At 40.7% G+C, this 15,207-nt stretch overlaps 1 protein-coding gene across 11 annotated transcripts in view; it reads left to right on the forward strand.

Moving 5' to 3' along the window:
* The window catches only part of SLC8A1 (solute carrier family 8 member A1), a 413,446-nt gene that overhangs the window by 71,666 nt on the left and 326,573 nt on the right, over positions 1-15,207 (forward strand). For 8 of the 11 annotated variants that reach the window (XM_007167113.3, XM_028162332.2, XM_057558357.1 and 5 more), the window contains one exon: positions 8,986-10,817. In XM_007167113.3, the coding sequence (XP_007167175.1) occupies positions 8,986-10,817 (1,832 nt within the window). Of the gene's footprint in view, positions 1-8,982; positions 10,818-15,207 lie in introns of all 11 variants that reach the window. The other 3 variants (XM_007167114.2, XM_057558360.1, XM_057558358.1) reach the window with 1 other exon arrangement.

A 15,207-nucleotide genomic window follows, 5' to 3' on the forward strand; every position in this document is an offset into this window, starting at 1 on the left:
CTCTCCAGTCTTTGTTTGCTAAACATGCCCGATGCCCTTTATGCCAGTTTTTTCCTCCTACCCAGTTCTGCCTTTCTACCCTTCATGCCAATGGCAAGACCGTCCATATCAGAATCACCTAGGGTGCTTGGGAAAATTCAAATTTGGGGGTTCCTCCTTAGAGCTACTGTGTATCTGATGATAGGGCCCAGCTATCTGCACTTCAGTGAATTTTCCAGATGATCCTTAGGTGACCTGAAGTTGAAAAAGCATTGTTCTATGCCTTTTGTCATATCATTGCTTCCTTCTGGAATGTCCTCACTCTGTCTGACTTCTGTCATCATTCTAGTCCCCTCCTTTTATGGAATTTTCCATATTCTTTCTCCGATTCATGGTCATTTGAGTAACTATTACTGGAAGACTGTAAATTCATCAGGAACAGGGACCACGAATCAATCATCTTTGTACTTCCCACGGTGTTTGGTCTGGTGCTTTGCACATAGAAGCCCTCAATAAGTGCTTGAGGAACAAATGAATGATCCACTCTCTTAGAACTAGAAATACCAGGAGGGCTATACTTCACTGAAACAAAGGTCTGAAGGCGAAATATCAACAGGCTAGTGTGGAAAATATTTTTAGGTAGGAAATCTTTTTTGGTGACCCAGAAATAAATGCATGCATATGACCTCTTTTTTTTTTTTTTTTTTTCCAGCGTGTAAGGTTGAACATCAAAGAAAGGCTGCTCTTTCTCTACAGGGTGGATGGTGACCAAATTATTACCTGAAATAGTAACTATTGTCCAACACAAGGCCCCTGAAAGATTCAGAGTACAGAAAAGATGATCCAAGGCCCTCCTCCAGGAATTCACTACATTTGAAACCTTTTGATTGCAGGACTGTATGCTGAGCAGTTGGAGATTTCTAGAAGCCCGGTTGTATGACCCCAAGACCCCAGATATGTTAACCTGGGAACTAGGTGGTCCACTTTGAGAGCATCCAGGTGTAGTCATGGTCTCACTGTCTGAATCCCTGGAAAATCTCTCCTCTTTTGTGATCCCCTAGTAATGAAAGAGTTATGTCTTCCAGAAAGGGGACTCACTCCTTGACTCTGGTAAGGCCCCACTAGAATGTGAGCTTCTTTGGGGATATTATCTTATTCATCTTTGTATCACAGTATCTGGCACATACGAGTGGCTAAGAAAAACTTGGCAGACAAACCCATGAATGAATGTGTTGTTTTCCCTTTTATTTGGATTACTTACCAGTTAAAAATTAATGTCTTGACCCCAAGACAGTAAATTTGTGGCCTGCATTGAGATTCTCGAAAAATTATTGATTTATTGTTTTTAGGACCAAGTATTAACTTACTTGTTAAGCTAAAATTCAGTATCATTCTCCCCAGCTTTCTGCATTGCCCTCTTTTATTTTAGTTTTGCTTGTTCAGGGCTAGGATTTCATTCTCTATTTTCTTTTCCCCTGACTGAATGGAAAAACCTTGAGATTATTACATGACTTTGGAGGGATTTCAGACCTCAGATTTTAGCTGATGATCCCCCAAACGGATCATCTTTCCCTGCTATGTGATGAATAGGAGTGCTTACAAAAGCCTTTCCTGGGGGGTGGGCAGGCATGAGACAGGAGAGGGAAACGTGAATGAGATGATACAAACAACACACATTTATTCAGGTGGGAAGGAGGGGCAGCATGGGAAGTTTATTCTACACTAAGTACCTAAGTAAGTTGCTAAGACAGAACAGTATTGTCAACCTGTGTAGTGAAAACAAACAAATAAACGAAAAGGTCCTGCCATTTTGGAAAGCCTTCTGGTTATCATGCAAAATGCCTGGATTTAAATCCTATCTGTCATGTATATTTGTATGATTTCAGCCCGGTTTACTTTGATGAACCATTTCTTTTTCTCGTTTGTAAAATGGGAATGATAATACCTCCTTGCAATATTGTCAGAAAAGATAGTGAATGCAGAGTAGTCAATATAGCACCTGGGACAAAGCAAGTGCTCAGTTAATGGTGGCAGTCATGGTCATCATAAAGGCCCCTGAGTGGGACCCTTCCACTGCCCTTGGTCCTGGCAGAACAAATCTGAGGATAGTCCTGGCTGACTCTTCATGGAGACCAAGATTAGCAGCGTATCTTCCCTTCAAATTCTTCCTTACTTACTTACCATTGGAAGACTCTATTCTCCAGCTTTCTTCCTTCTACCCATATTTCCATGTCAGAACGCAGAGGTAATATATTTGAATTCTTAGTGCTCTTTCCCTTTTATGGGGCCTCTGTAATAGAGGTGATTTGGGGTTGGTGTTTGACTAGATGTCTTTTTAGTGTCCTAAAAGGATACGAAGATATGCTCCCTTGAGGATGTCCAAAATATTAGGACCCTCTCAACAGAGCAGATGATCTTGGCATTCCAGAAGAAATCAGCAAGCCAGGGCTGGTATAGGAGGACCAACTACCAGGTGCTGGGGAAAATGTCAGGGTCCCAGCCCCTCTCTTGATGCTGGAGATCAGGTTTTCTAGCCTGAGGTTCTCTGTGCGTGACTGAATCACAATCCCTCTCCTCTACCCAACACTGACATTGGCTTTTCAGTCTGATACCGGCCTCTGCTTATTTTAGGGGCATCCATTTTACACAGGGAACATTTCTAAATGCATATGCCTGGGTTCAGCCCTCGGATTCTGATTCCACATCAGAGATTTGGTGAAGCAGCACATGAGCCACTGAGAAATATTTTATTCATTTAATAAAAGCAGGTGCTGTGCATCTTCCATATAGCAGGCTCTGCTCTAGGAACTGGGTGAACAAAAGAGACAGAAAGCCCTACCCTTACAGAGTTGACATCTGTTAGAGAGAAAGAGAGAAACAGAGAGAGAGAGAGAGAGACAATAAGCAGAACCATTAAATAAATTATATAGTGTATAAAAAGTAATAAATTCTAAGACTCACAGGCATAGAGAACAGGCTTGTGGTTGCCAAGGGGTTGGAGGGTGGGGGAGGGATAGACTGGGAGTTTGGGGTTAGTAGATGCAAACTATTACATATAGAATGCATAAACAACAGGGTCCTAAGGTATAGCACAGGAAACTGTATTCAATATCCTGGGGGTAAACCACAATGGAAAAGAATATAAAAAAGAGTGCATATCTGTGTATAACTGAGTCACTTCGCTGTACAGCAGAAATTAACACAACATTGTAAATCAACTATACTTCCGTAAAAAAATAATAAGTTCTATATCGAAAAACAAAGTACAGAAAAAGGGTCTCATGACTTTTCAATAACATCTTCATTATCCTAAATCCTAAATCCATCTTTCTTTTTTTGGCCACATTGCCTGTCATCTCAGTTGCTACCTTTGATGAATGAGGCGGGTGTTTTCTGAGATGGGACAGGGTTCTGACTCCAGTCTTGTAAGCTTAGGCAAGAGGGCTTGAGCCCCTTATGTGACATCTCACAGCTTGTCTCCTAGAGGACCTGTCCTCATTTATCAGGCAGCAAAGAAGAAACTCTCTTTGGAAAAAAAAAAAAAAAAAAGTAATAGCAGAGAGTCGCTGTGGAAACTGAACGAGCTCCTTTCTGAAGTGTGGTCACGGCCTGATGGCCTGAGGTTGGGGTCCAGAACAGTAATTGGCACCCTCAAATGGATGATCAGATAAGAAAAGTCATCCTCTGGCATCATCTCTTTGTCTAGAAGCATTAGGAAGTGCTTGCATCCATAGTGGATAAGAATTTATGGTTGCTTTACTGTTGCCTTAGAAACAGATTCATTGCTTAGCTTTAGAGGCTTTCAGTCAGCAAGAATCACATAGAAGGGGATTCCAGGTCCCGATGGAGAGTCAGGGAGTTCCTTGGAATAACCCCAGCTGCCAGTCAGCAGAATGAGATTAGGCTGCCTCAAGCACAGGACTGGTGAGAATGTCAGAGGTATTGCTTCTGTCTGAGTCAGTTCTCCTTGTAGTCAGAGCCGCCATAGCTCCTCACTGCTGTGTGGCCTAACTACTCGTTGGACCTCCACTGTGGCAGTTTGATAAAGATCTGTCTTGCAAGTACATACATCCATTTTTGTGACCTCTCCCTTCAACATAGGTGGCTGGGCTCACTCAGTTTGATACCTGTTCACCATCCTTTGTCAGTTCCATTCAGGTCTGCCATCTGTAGGTTCTGGGGCTGTTTGGTTTGTTTTAAAATAAATAGTGAGGGCTTCCCTGGTGGTGCAGTGGTTAAGAATCCGCCTGCCAATGCAGGGGATATGGGTTCAATCCCTGGTCCGGGAAGATCCCACATGCTGCGGAGCACCTAAGCCCGTGTGCCGCAACTACTGAGCCTGCGCTCTAGAGCCTGTGCTCTGCAACAAGAGAAGCCACTGCAATGAGAAGCCCGCGCACTGCAACAAAGAGTAGCCCCCACTCACCGCAGATAGAGAAAGCCTGTGCACAGCAATGAAGACCCAATACAGCCAAAAATAAAGACAAATAAATAAATAAAATAAATAGTGAGCAGAAGATGATGTGAATATTCTTCCTACTGTGCTGAAGGCTCATTTGGGTGATGTAATGGATATTCCTAAGTAAGAACTAGCTGTGGATGTTAAGAGTTGATCTGAAACCACCATGAAGATCAGCCTACCCCTTGTTACAGAGTTCAGTAGATCAGGGCAGAAGATAAGAAGGCCAGGCAGCAGACCAACATATCAGTGGCCTCTATTTCCTGCTTAATTTTCATGAAAATATATATTTGAGGAGACAGTGGGTAGAGTCAGGTAGAGATCTCTTTGAATCTGATGACAGAGGCAAGACCCTAAAAGAATGGAGACAAAAAATGAAACAAGTCTCATTTAGATGACACGTACCCCATATCCTCACAAGCATTTAGATTTGGCGTTAATTTAATAAAGAAAGAAACTGAAGTCCAGAGAGTTCTTTCCAGTTGCTTCATGGCTAATAAGTTATAGCAGTGTTTTTTGTCCACTGACTTCACAAATTAGACCACTGCCATCTTTTGAATATAATTATGATATTTTTGAATTAACCTCAGAAGCCCCCTTCCTTTTTCTCTGATAGTGATGATGGATTTTTACTGCTTAATCCACCCTTAGACATTGTTACCCTTTTGGTTGAGAACATATTGGGAGATGTGGGTGGGGCAGGTCTTCTTCTCGGCAGACCTAAGAGATTGCCCTGAGAGTACTTGTAGGAGAGGTTGCCAGGTAATTGCTAAAAGGCGGGAAAGTGGGGGTCAGCTGTCTCTAGGAACATCCCAGCCACAGGTTACCTCAGAGCTATGGATGCTTGTCTAAGCCTCTAATCCATAACATAAAACCAGGCTTGTTGTAATCCTTCCATGGGACTTTTGCTACCTAGGTCCTCCTCTTGGGAGCCAGGAGGTTTTCCAATGGGTTAGTCCAAGCCCGAATCCAATCATTCTCAAAGATTATTTTACATACTCTCATGGATGGTAGAATGGAGCAGTGAATTATATCATCTCTGAGACAGACCAGGCTTTGAATTTTAGTTACTATCTGTCTGACTTTCAGCAAGAACTTAACCTGTCTGAGCCTCAGTCTTCCCACCTACAAAATGGGCTTATAATATCTATCATACAGGGCTATTGTTAGGGCACTGTGCACTGCACAAGTCCAGGGGTGCTATTCACACAGACTCTAGTGGAAATGGTAACATTAGGAGTTGTGTAACAGGGCAATGCTGGTTCTTAGAAGTATTAGATATAATGACCCCTGTAAAGAATTTAGCATGGTGTCTGGGACAGTGTTTAAGAATGGAGCCTGGTATTTCGGTCTCAGGCAATCAACTGTGATTTGCTGTTGTGCCATTTTGAAACTTGCTTCTAAGAAGGAAAATAGTTCAGGGTACAGAAAACACAGTGTGCAAAGACCTGGAGGTAAGAAAGTGTTGTCGTGTTCAGGGAGTGGAGAGAATTCCCATATTCTGGAGCTCAGAGGCCAGATCCTAAAAGGTGTAAACAGCCTATTGAGGGGGTTTGGGTTTGTCTTCAGGGCAATAGGCAGCCCATGAAGAGTTTTAAGGGGAGTGAGAGAGTCTGATCTGCACTTTAGGAAGTTTGTTTTGGCTGAAACTTGAGGAATGGAATGATGAGACTTGGCAGTGATTTGAAGGGAGTGGTTAATTCTATCAGTTCTGGAGACAGGCTTAGCTTCGAGTCTGTGTCCAGTGTTGGCTCTCTGTGTTCTGTCCTACTCCCTCTGAGCAAATACTTAACCTTTCTGATCCTGACAGGTTACCAAGACGTTTTAAGTTGCAAATCTTCCAAAAGGGTCACCACAAATGTTTCTTTCTCCTTTTTAAACTTTAGATCTTTACTGTATCGTTTTATATACCTACCAGGCATCGGGGGGTCATTTATAAATCAGATTTTTTTTTTTTTAATAATAGGCAAATACTGGCTTCCTTGTTTCTACTCTTACCCCTATAGTCTGTTCTTCACTGAACGAGCAGAGAGATCATTTTAAAAGGAAAATCAGCTCACATCACACTTCTGAGTGGAACCTCCCTATGATTCCCATCTCCCTCACAGTCAAAGCCAGCATCTTATAATGTCCTCAGTGCCCTTCGTTATCCATCCCCACTGTGTTCCCAGCTCCTGAGCCCTGCTCCCTTCACTCACTGCCTTCTCAGCACGTTGGTTTCTTCGTGGTTCCCAGACTGTGCAAAGCACAGTTCTCTTCTGGGTCTTTGAGCTTATCTTGGAATTCTCTTCCTGCAACTATCCACAAGACTTGGCCCCTTTCTTCCTTCAGGACTTTGCTCAAATGTCACCTTATCAGAGAGGCCTTCTTTAAACCATCCATTATAAAATCATGCATGCCATGTGTGTGCACACACTGACACACACACACACTGACACACTCACACACTGACACTCATAGACTTCCTGTCCTATTGAAATTGCTCCCTACCCCCCACCACTATAGCACTTTTTACCGTCTGACATTTACATTTATTTGTTTGTTTCCTCCCCATTAGAATATAAGGTCCACAAAGATGGAGGCTTAAAAAAAAAATTCGTTGATGAATTCTCAGGACCTAGAAGAGAGCCTAGCATATCCTTCTAAAATTTGTCTAGGTGTCTCTTATAAATATGCGGAATAAATTGCGGCATAAGGGAGTTAGAACTGGATCTGCCGCTGCTCTTACAGGATGGTTCAATGTTACCTTGTTTTAAGGAGAAATCCTATAAGCCACCCAAGCCCAGTAATGACTGAACAGTTAGACACGCGGACCATGAACTTTTGCATATTTTGAAAATATGCTTCTATTTTTCGACCTTTTACCTAGGATGGAATTCCACCATCACAGCCCTCTGCTGTGTCTTCTTTAGCATGGGAAAAAGGTCAAAGCTCATCTCCCAACATTAATGAGCTAAAAACAAGGACTTTAGGTGATGGTGGGCTTGCGGAGGGTGTGCCTGAATGGGCTGGACCAGGGTGGAGGTTCTCCGGGGCCCTGGTGCACTTTTCAGTATAAGCCATCAGCCTCAAACATAAGCCAGAGAGCCTAGGTGAATGTGGGCGTGACTCTCAGACAGCCTGAGGCTATGAGGGGATCTAACTCAGCTCCACTTTTAACTCTGTGTCAGGCCACAGGGCTAAGCTCTGACTCAGGACCCTTCTTATCCCCGTGTTATCCGATGTCATAACTGGCTTTCCAGACCAGACCTACCCTGACTTGGAGCACACCCTTCTTTGCTTCAGCGCCTGCCCCTACCACCTTCACCAGAGCCCTGGAATCAGAGGTGATGCAAGGTCACTGAGAGGCACACAGCTTGGTAAGCAAGGCAGAGTGGTGGGTGGAGCCGCCATGAACCTGAATTCCCCCACCAGGGATGCCGTTGCCATATCCCTCGTTGCCTACCGCCCTTCATCACATGTATACATTGTGGTCGCTGTCATTTTGTCACATGAGCTAATTTAGATGGAATTATTGCCCTTGCATTTTTGGGTCGCTTGAATCCTCTATAGAACTAATGTGTATTTTAGAATGACCATGGCAAGTCTGACATTGACACAGAGAAGGAACGTTTTATGGCTGGTAACGCTGATTTCACAGCCTGCCAGGCAAGAGTCTTACTTACACACTCCTAGACCTGGACCTGCTTATCTCCCTTTCCTGTTTTGGGCAGCCTGCAGATTCTAGAGCGAGATCTGTACACAGATATGAAGAGCAGTGCTTGAAGAACCAGATGCCTGGCTGCTAATGCATCAGGAGACCCGGGCTTGCTGAAAATTAGGAGGAAATGTGCTCTCGTCAAAACATGCTTTTAAAAACTGTACTTAATGTGTGGAAATATTGCCTTATAGCAGATTTTTTTCCCCCTCAAGTACAAATACCATTGAGCTTTGATTGCAAGCAAGCTTGAAGATTTCTCTGTGCTTCCAAGAGCCATAGGACATGATTTCATGAAATGCAGTGCAAAGTTGTGCTCTAGAATTTAAGATCATCACCAAGCCTTGCGTTGGTAGGATTTTTAGAGTCTAAATTTCATAGCATCACTCTTAACGAGGTGATTTTGGTGATGAAACAGTTTCTGGAAGGTGATTGTACTAACCACAGTTTAAAAGGAAATCTGCCTTAGCAACAAGGAGAAAATTATGCAATGTGTCAAAATTTTTTGTTTTTTCTCATTGGCTGTTAGCATGCATGCATGTGTATTCAACAAGGCAAGGATGTAATTGAACATTTCATTCCAGTAAGTCAGCTGTGTACATTGCTCAGTGAATGGGGACTACATGTAGAAAATTCTCAAGTGGAGAGATTGGGCTGTAAACGTTACCAAGGATTGCTTAATCACAGATGGGTTCTTAGAATCATGATTCTCCATAGATGTTGTGATAGTCAAATATAAACAAATCATTAGTAAAAGTAATAAAAATAAGTAATTAGTCATGCTTTGGATCTGGATCTAATGATGTGATTTTTTTCCCCCACCCTCCCCCTATCTTATTTTTCCCAGTAGGTTGGGACAGTTGGAACTCTGCCATTGTCCAACATGCTGCGATTCGGTCTCTCACCCACCTTTTCGATGGGATTTCATGTGTTAGCCATGGTGGCTCTCTTGTTTTCCCACGTGGACCATATAAGCGCTGAGACAGAAATGAAAGGAGAAGGCAATGAAACCAGCGAGTGTACTGGCTCCTATTACTGTAAGAAAGGGGTGATTTTACCCATTTGGGAGCCCCAAGACCCTTCCTTTGGGGACAAAATTGCTAGAGCGACTGTGTATTTCGTGGCCATGGTCTACATGTTTCTCGGAGTCTCTATCATTGCCGACCGATTCATGTCCTCTATAGAAGTCATCACGTCTCAAGAAAAAGAAATCACCATAAAGAAACCCAATGGAGAGACCACCAAGGCAACTGTGAGGATCTGGAATGAGACGGTGTCCAACCTGACCTTGATGGCCCTGGGATCTTCAGCTCCAGAGATTCTCCTTTCGGTAATTGAGGTGTGTGGCCATAACTTCAATGCAGGAGACCTCGGTCCTAGCACCATTGTGGGGAGTGCCGCATTCAATATGTTCATCATTATTGCACTTTGTGTTTACGTCGTCCCAGATGGGGAGACAAGGAAGATTAAGCATTTGCGTGTGTTCTTTGTGACAGCAGCCTGGAGCATCTTTGCCTATACCTGGCTTTACATCATTTTGTCTGTCATCTCTCCTGGGGTCGTGGAGGTCTGGGAAGGTTTGCTTACTTTCTTCTTCTTTCCCATCTGTGTTGTGTTCGCTTGGGTGGCAGATAGGAGGCTTCTGTTTTACAAGTATGTCTACAAGAGGTACCGGGCTGGCAAGCAGAGGGGAATGATTATTGAACATGAAGGAGACAGGCCATCTTCCAAGACAGAAATTGAGATGGATGGGAAAGTGGTCAATTCCCACGTTGACAGTTTCTTAGATGGTGCTCTCGTTCTGGAAGTCGACGAGAGGGACCAAGATGATGAAGAAGCCAGGCGAGAAATGGCTAGGATTCTGAAGGAACTCAAGCAGAAGCATCCGGAGAAGGAAATAGAGCAATTAATAGAATTGGCCAACTACCAAGTCTTAAGTCAGCAGCAAAAAAGTCGAGCATTCTACCGAATTCAAGCTACCCGCCTGATGACCGGGGCGGGCAACATTTTAAAGAGGCATGCAGCTGACCAAGCCAGGAAGGCCGTCAGCATGCACGAGGTCAACACGGAAGTGGCTGAAAATGACCCTGTCAGTAAGATCTTCTTTGAACAAGGAACATATCAGTGTCTGGAGAACTGTGGTACGGTAGCCCTGACCATTATCCGCAGAGGTGGTGATTTGACCAACACTGTGTTTGTTGACTTCAGAACAGAGGACGGCACAGCCAATGCTGGGTCTGATTACGAATTTACTGAAGGCACTGTGGTCTTTAAGCCTGGTGAGACCCAGAAGGAAATCAGAGTTGGCATCATCGATGATGACATCTTTGAGGAAGATGAGAATTTCCTTGTGCATCTCAGCAATGTCAAAGTATCTTCTGAAGCCTCGGAAGATGGCATCCTGGAAGTCAATCATGTCTCTACACTTGCTTGCCTGGGATCTCCCTCCACTGCCACCGTGACTATTTTTGATGATGACCACGCAGGCATCTTTACTTTTGAGGAACCTGTGACTCACGTGAGTGAGAGCATTGGCATCATGGAGGTGAAAGTATTGAGAACATCTGGAGCACGCGGAAATGTTATCGTTCCCTATAAAACCATTGAAGGGACTGCCAGAGGCGGAGGGGAGGACTTTGAGGACACGTGCGGAGAGCTCGAGTTCCAGAATGACGAAATTGTGTAAGTCCTTTTTTTATACCTATGTGTGTGGTGGAGTGCGTTTGTGGATGCGCGAATGTGTGCATGTTTTTTAAAAACTAAATGGCGAAGAATGGAATAGTTACTAACAAAACGATGAAGTTACAGACGACTTTCAAAATATCGAAATATCCTAGCTTCTAGCTCCTGTTCCACTGATCAATATACTGTATACCCAGAGATCCTAATTTGATTTAATTTTTACTTTTGCACTTTTGCAGTTTTTAAGTACATTTATAGTTTTTAAGTAGATTTATAGAATGAGTCTTCTGACAGAATGTATCCAAGCACTTATGATGGGTTGAAAAATTTGTATTCTATCTTGATCACGTAATATACACACAGAAAGGGAACATTGAAAACATCACATTATGTCCTAACTTCATTACTGAGTACAAATTGGGAAAGCCCAAAAAAGAAACATCCCTGAAAAGAATTGCCTGGCTACCAGGGCTGGCTGAAATGATTTCTGCTGCTTTTATCTGACACTGTTTTTGTGATTATATAATGTTTCTGCTTAAATGCTAATGCTTAATTATGACTTAATGACCAATCCTGCCTTTTCAGTTTTATGCCAGTGGGGAAAGTCATTTAGCTCTTATTTAGTTCCAGTCTGATTTTACTTTACATGATTAAACAAACCCTTTTACCCTACTGGTATAGGGATGGGGAGAGAAGTAAGATTCTGTCCAAGCGTCCGAGTTGACAGGGAGCAGGTCAGAGAAAAAAAGTGGGGAGCAATTTACTTTTCCTATTGGCACTTTACAGTGACATTTGCCAACACTGTAACACAGAATGGCTGGTTGTGCGGTAATTATTCCAAAGACAGCTGCTGTTTACAGAGCTTTTCCTCCTTCCTTGCCGAGGGCCAGGGGCATTGCATTCACCAAAAGCAAACCAGAAAATGTGACTCGATGAGCAGTATCCAAACGGGAAGGACGAAAGGAAACTATTTATAATATCTGCAGTGCAAAAAAAGGACATTCCAATGAATAATTATGTTGGTGGAATCATTGGCAACTTAGGAATTTCAGGAGAAACAATATAAAATATAGTTTGTTCTCAAAATAGTTAACTCTTGTGTAAATGGCATGTGATATATCAAATGATCGGTGCATTCTCTCCAAGATGAAATTTCTTCTACAAGAAGTGAAGGGAAAACAAAAACAAAGGGAGTGGATGGGCAGAGGAAACAGATTTTTCTGAAAGAGCCTTCCAGTATCTTTCACCTCTTTGACGATGTTGTATAGAGAGGGACAGTTAGTGTGATATCACAGTGAAATCAAGCAAAGAGAGATAATAGCCATCTTCGGATGTGTATGTGGGGAGAGCTTTTGTTGAATATCTATTTTACATTGGTTCTTATGTTGTTAATGTTCCACTTAGCGAGATGTGTTTTGTTGGGACAAATATTTTACTGAAATATAGTAATATAATAGCAAATGAATATACTGCACACCCAAGGAAGGATTTTCCCAAAGGCCTGTGTTGAATGTGATCCTGCCCACATTAGCACATAAACTTTATTTCTTTGCTAGGAATTCTTGCTCATTCCATTTTATAATCATTTCAATTATTGAACCCTCTTGTATTTGATACACTTTTACATGGATTACAAGTGATATTGCATGTTGTTAAAGGAATATTGCATGTTATTAAATGAACTCACAAGGGTAGCTCTTAAATATGACCAAATTAGTGTTTTGTTTTATTTACTCATTTTACTTAGGGTGTTTTCTCAAGAAAATGTGATCTTGCTTTCTCCTGAGAATACTGGCTCTCTACTTGTTCGAGAGGCAGACTTTCCCATCCAGGACTTCTACCAAAGCATAAATAAATAAGTTTCTTTTGGGCACAGTGTAGTAGAAGATGAAGAAGGAAAAAAAGAGACAGTGATTTGATGGTATAATTTATTCTGTCAAGCTCCATTTCAGACATTCAGCCTGTGCCATTTAATTGATTTAATTCTTGCTAAGGAAGGAATATTGCCAAATTTCAGCTTTAGAATTTTAGATACCTTGTGAAAGCTGGTAAGAATTGGTGGAATTATCAGCATCTCTGTATATGTGTTCTTAGGCATATTCTAGATCAACGGCCAGTTCCTAGTTTTATAAAATTCTTCCTATATTTTATTTGCTAAGTTGAAATATGAAATTTTAGCAATGGCAAAACATTTTATTTATAAGTGAAATGAAATTACAGCCCTACATTTTCCTCTTCTTTCTAGAATTTTAATTTTAAGGAGTTTTCATCTTAATGTTATAGAGTTTTACTACTGACGAGGTTTGTAGATGGTTAATCAGTCTGTTGCTTGAATAAATTTATTGCAGTGCCTGGGACTTAGCCTTAGGCTAGGCACCAAGGATTCAGACAGAATGCTTTTAGAAAAACATAATATTATCAAGATCCCTTACTCTTTCTTGTTATGGATCATTTTTCCTTTGGTAGTTTCCGATGCCAGGTCCACACAGTCAGATCCAAGTGAAAGAGAGTTTGTCATCATGCAGTCTAGTTGAACTATGTAGACACAACTCAATTCAACTTTAAAAATGAATTTATATTTCATCCAATTTGTTACTCTTGAGAGATGACTTTCTCAAAAATCTAAAATACGTAGATGGGACTATTGACGCCACTGAACTTTATTAGATACTTAAAAAATTTTTTTTGTTTGTTTAATGATGTGCATGAACCCAGAATTTATGATTCTTTCCAGAGCATCATAAAGAGATTCCTGGAAAAGCCTGGATTTAAAGTATATCTAATTTTAAGAAGCCATTAACCAAGGTAGAAATAGGGTCCAATCTGATCAGGGATGGAGATCAAGAGGCAGTCAGGTTTACTGATTCATAGGTTTTAAGAACAAGATAGATTCCTAATCTTTGACCTCATATTTAGTGTAGAAGAAGTCTCTTAAGTATATAAAATAAACATGTCTGTACCTGTTCATTCATATTTTTATGTAAATGAGTTGAATTATTTCAACATGACCTTTTTTAAGATCAAAATCCATATTTGAGGAAAATACCTGTAAGTGGAAAGTGGTGTTTGTAGTCTCTAATAAAATGTATTCTCGGCAAAACATTTGAAAATTACAATGCAAAAACTCATTAAATAGATATAATTAACAGTTAGCACATGCTTTTGTATAAACTCAATCAGTGACAAATACTAAACCCATGCCAGCTGATCCTGACTTTCATTCAACAGGGAATTCTGTCTAATGTTAACAGCTAATAAAAAATAAATGAAGAATATGCTAATTTGATTTGTGGTTTGGTAGGTGACATCCACAGATTTGAAGTGCTACTAATGTTTGTTCTTTAATGATGCTAGTTTAGTGGTAATAATTATTACAAAATGTTGTTTGGTTTTTCAAGGTCTAACGTTAGCTTGACTGTTCTGGAAAATGTTAAGGTTAATTAACTAGTGTAGATACAAATCAAATTTAATTACTTAGTTATAGCCCAGCAATAATGTCATTTTGGGAAGATTACTCGAAAGATCATGAGCATTTACTGTTATACATTTAAAATTCAAAGTTGGAAAACAAAGAATGTAGGTTGGAAAATTTACATAACATCTTGCTTAGCAAATCATTTTACTGGGAGTTTCTAGCCATAATTTGTTAAGCAATGGATCTGTCCAGAATTAATTTAGCTTTAAAGACTATTACATTTTCAAGTTTGACTGTAACTTCATTAACTCTAGCACATACAATATGCAAGACATCTCAACAAATACAGCTTTTGGAGGCAAAATATTTACATCACTTTTTTGGAAAAATACATGGAAAAGAAATTTTTAGTATTATATAGGTTTTATGGAATCATTATTATTATATTCTATGGAAAATAAGTACTTTGTTTTTGCTATTTATATTACTAGTATTCTTTTCTTGCTCTATAGAATCCCAAGGAATAAAGACCTAGCTATATGAGATAGCAATTCAATTCTGAGAGTAGAACAGATATGTAATATGAGAAGGCAATCAGCTATAAAAAAATGAAAAGAAATTATGAAAATTTGAAATGATCAGAACAAGAAAAATAATGTGTGTTTGGGGGAATCCGAAATGATGAAAAAAACTAGAGAATGTAGTATTAGACAAGAAAGACTGTTAGCACATATTACCTAGAATCCAACATATTCAAGATTTACTTTGTGGCAGAAGAATTTTATCTGCATCGTTTAGCCTATTAAAATGATGGAAGCATGATATTTTACATTGACATAAAGTTTTCCTGTGTAATGTAAGAAATTTAGATGGAATAATTTTAGGGTTTTAATGGACTTCTGCTTTGGTGGATTATCTTTTCAGTCTGGAATATTTCTCTCTTCTTAGAAGCAAACCACATGTAGTATCATCCGA

This window comes from Balaenoptera acutorostrata, chromosome 12 (genome assembly GCF_949987535.1).
Source record: "Balaenoptera acutorostrata chromosome 12, mBalAcu1.1, whole genome shotgun sequence".
Lineage (NCBI taxonomy): Eukaryota > Metazoa > Chordata > Mammalia > Artiodactyla > Balaenopteridae > Balaenoptera > Balaenoptera acutorostrata.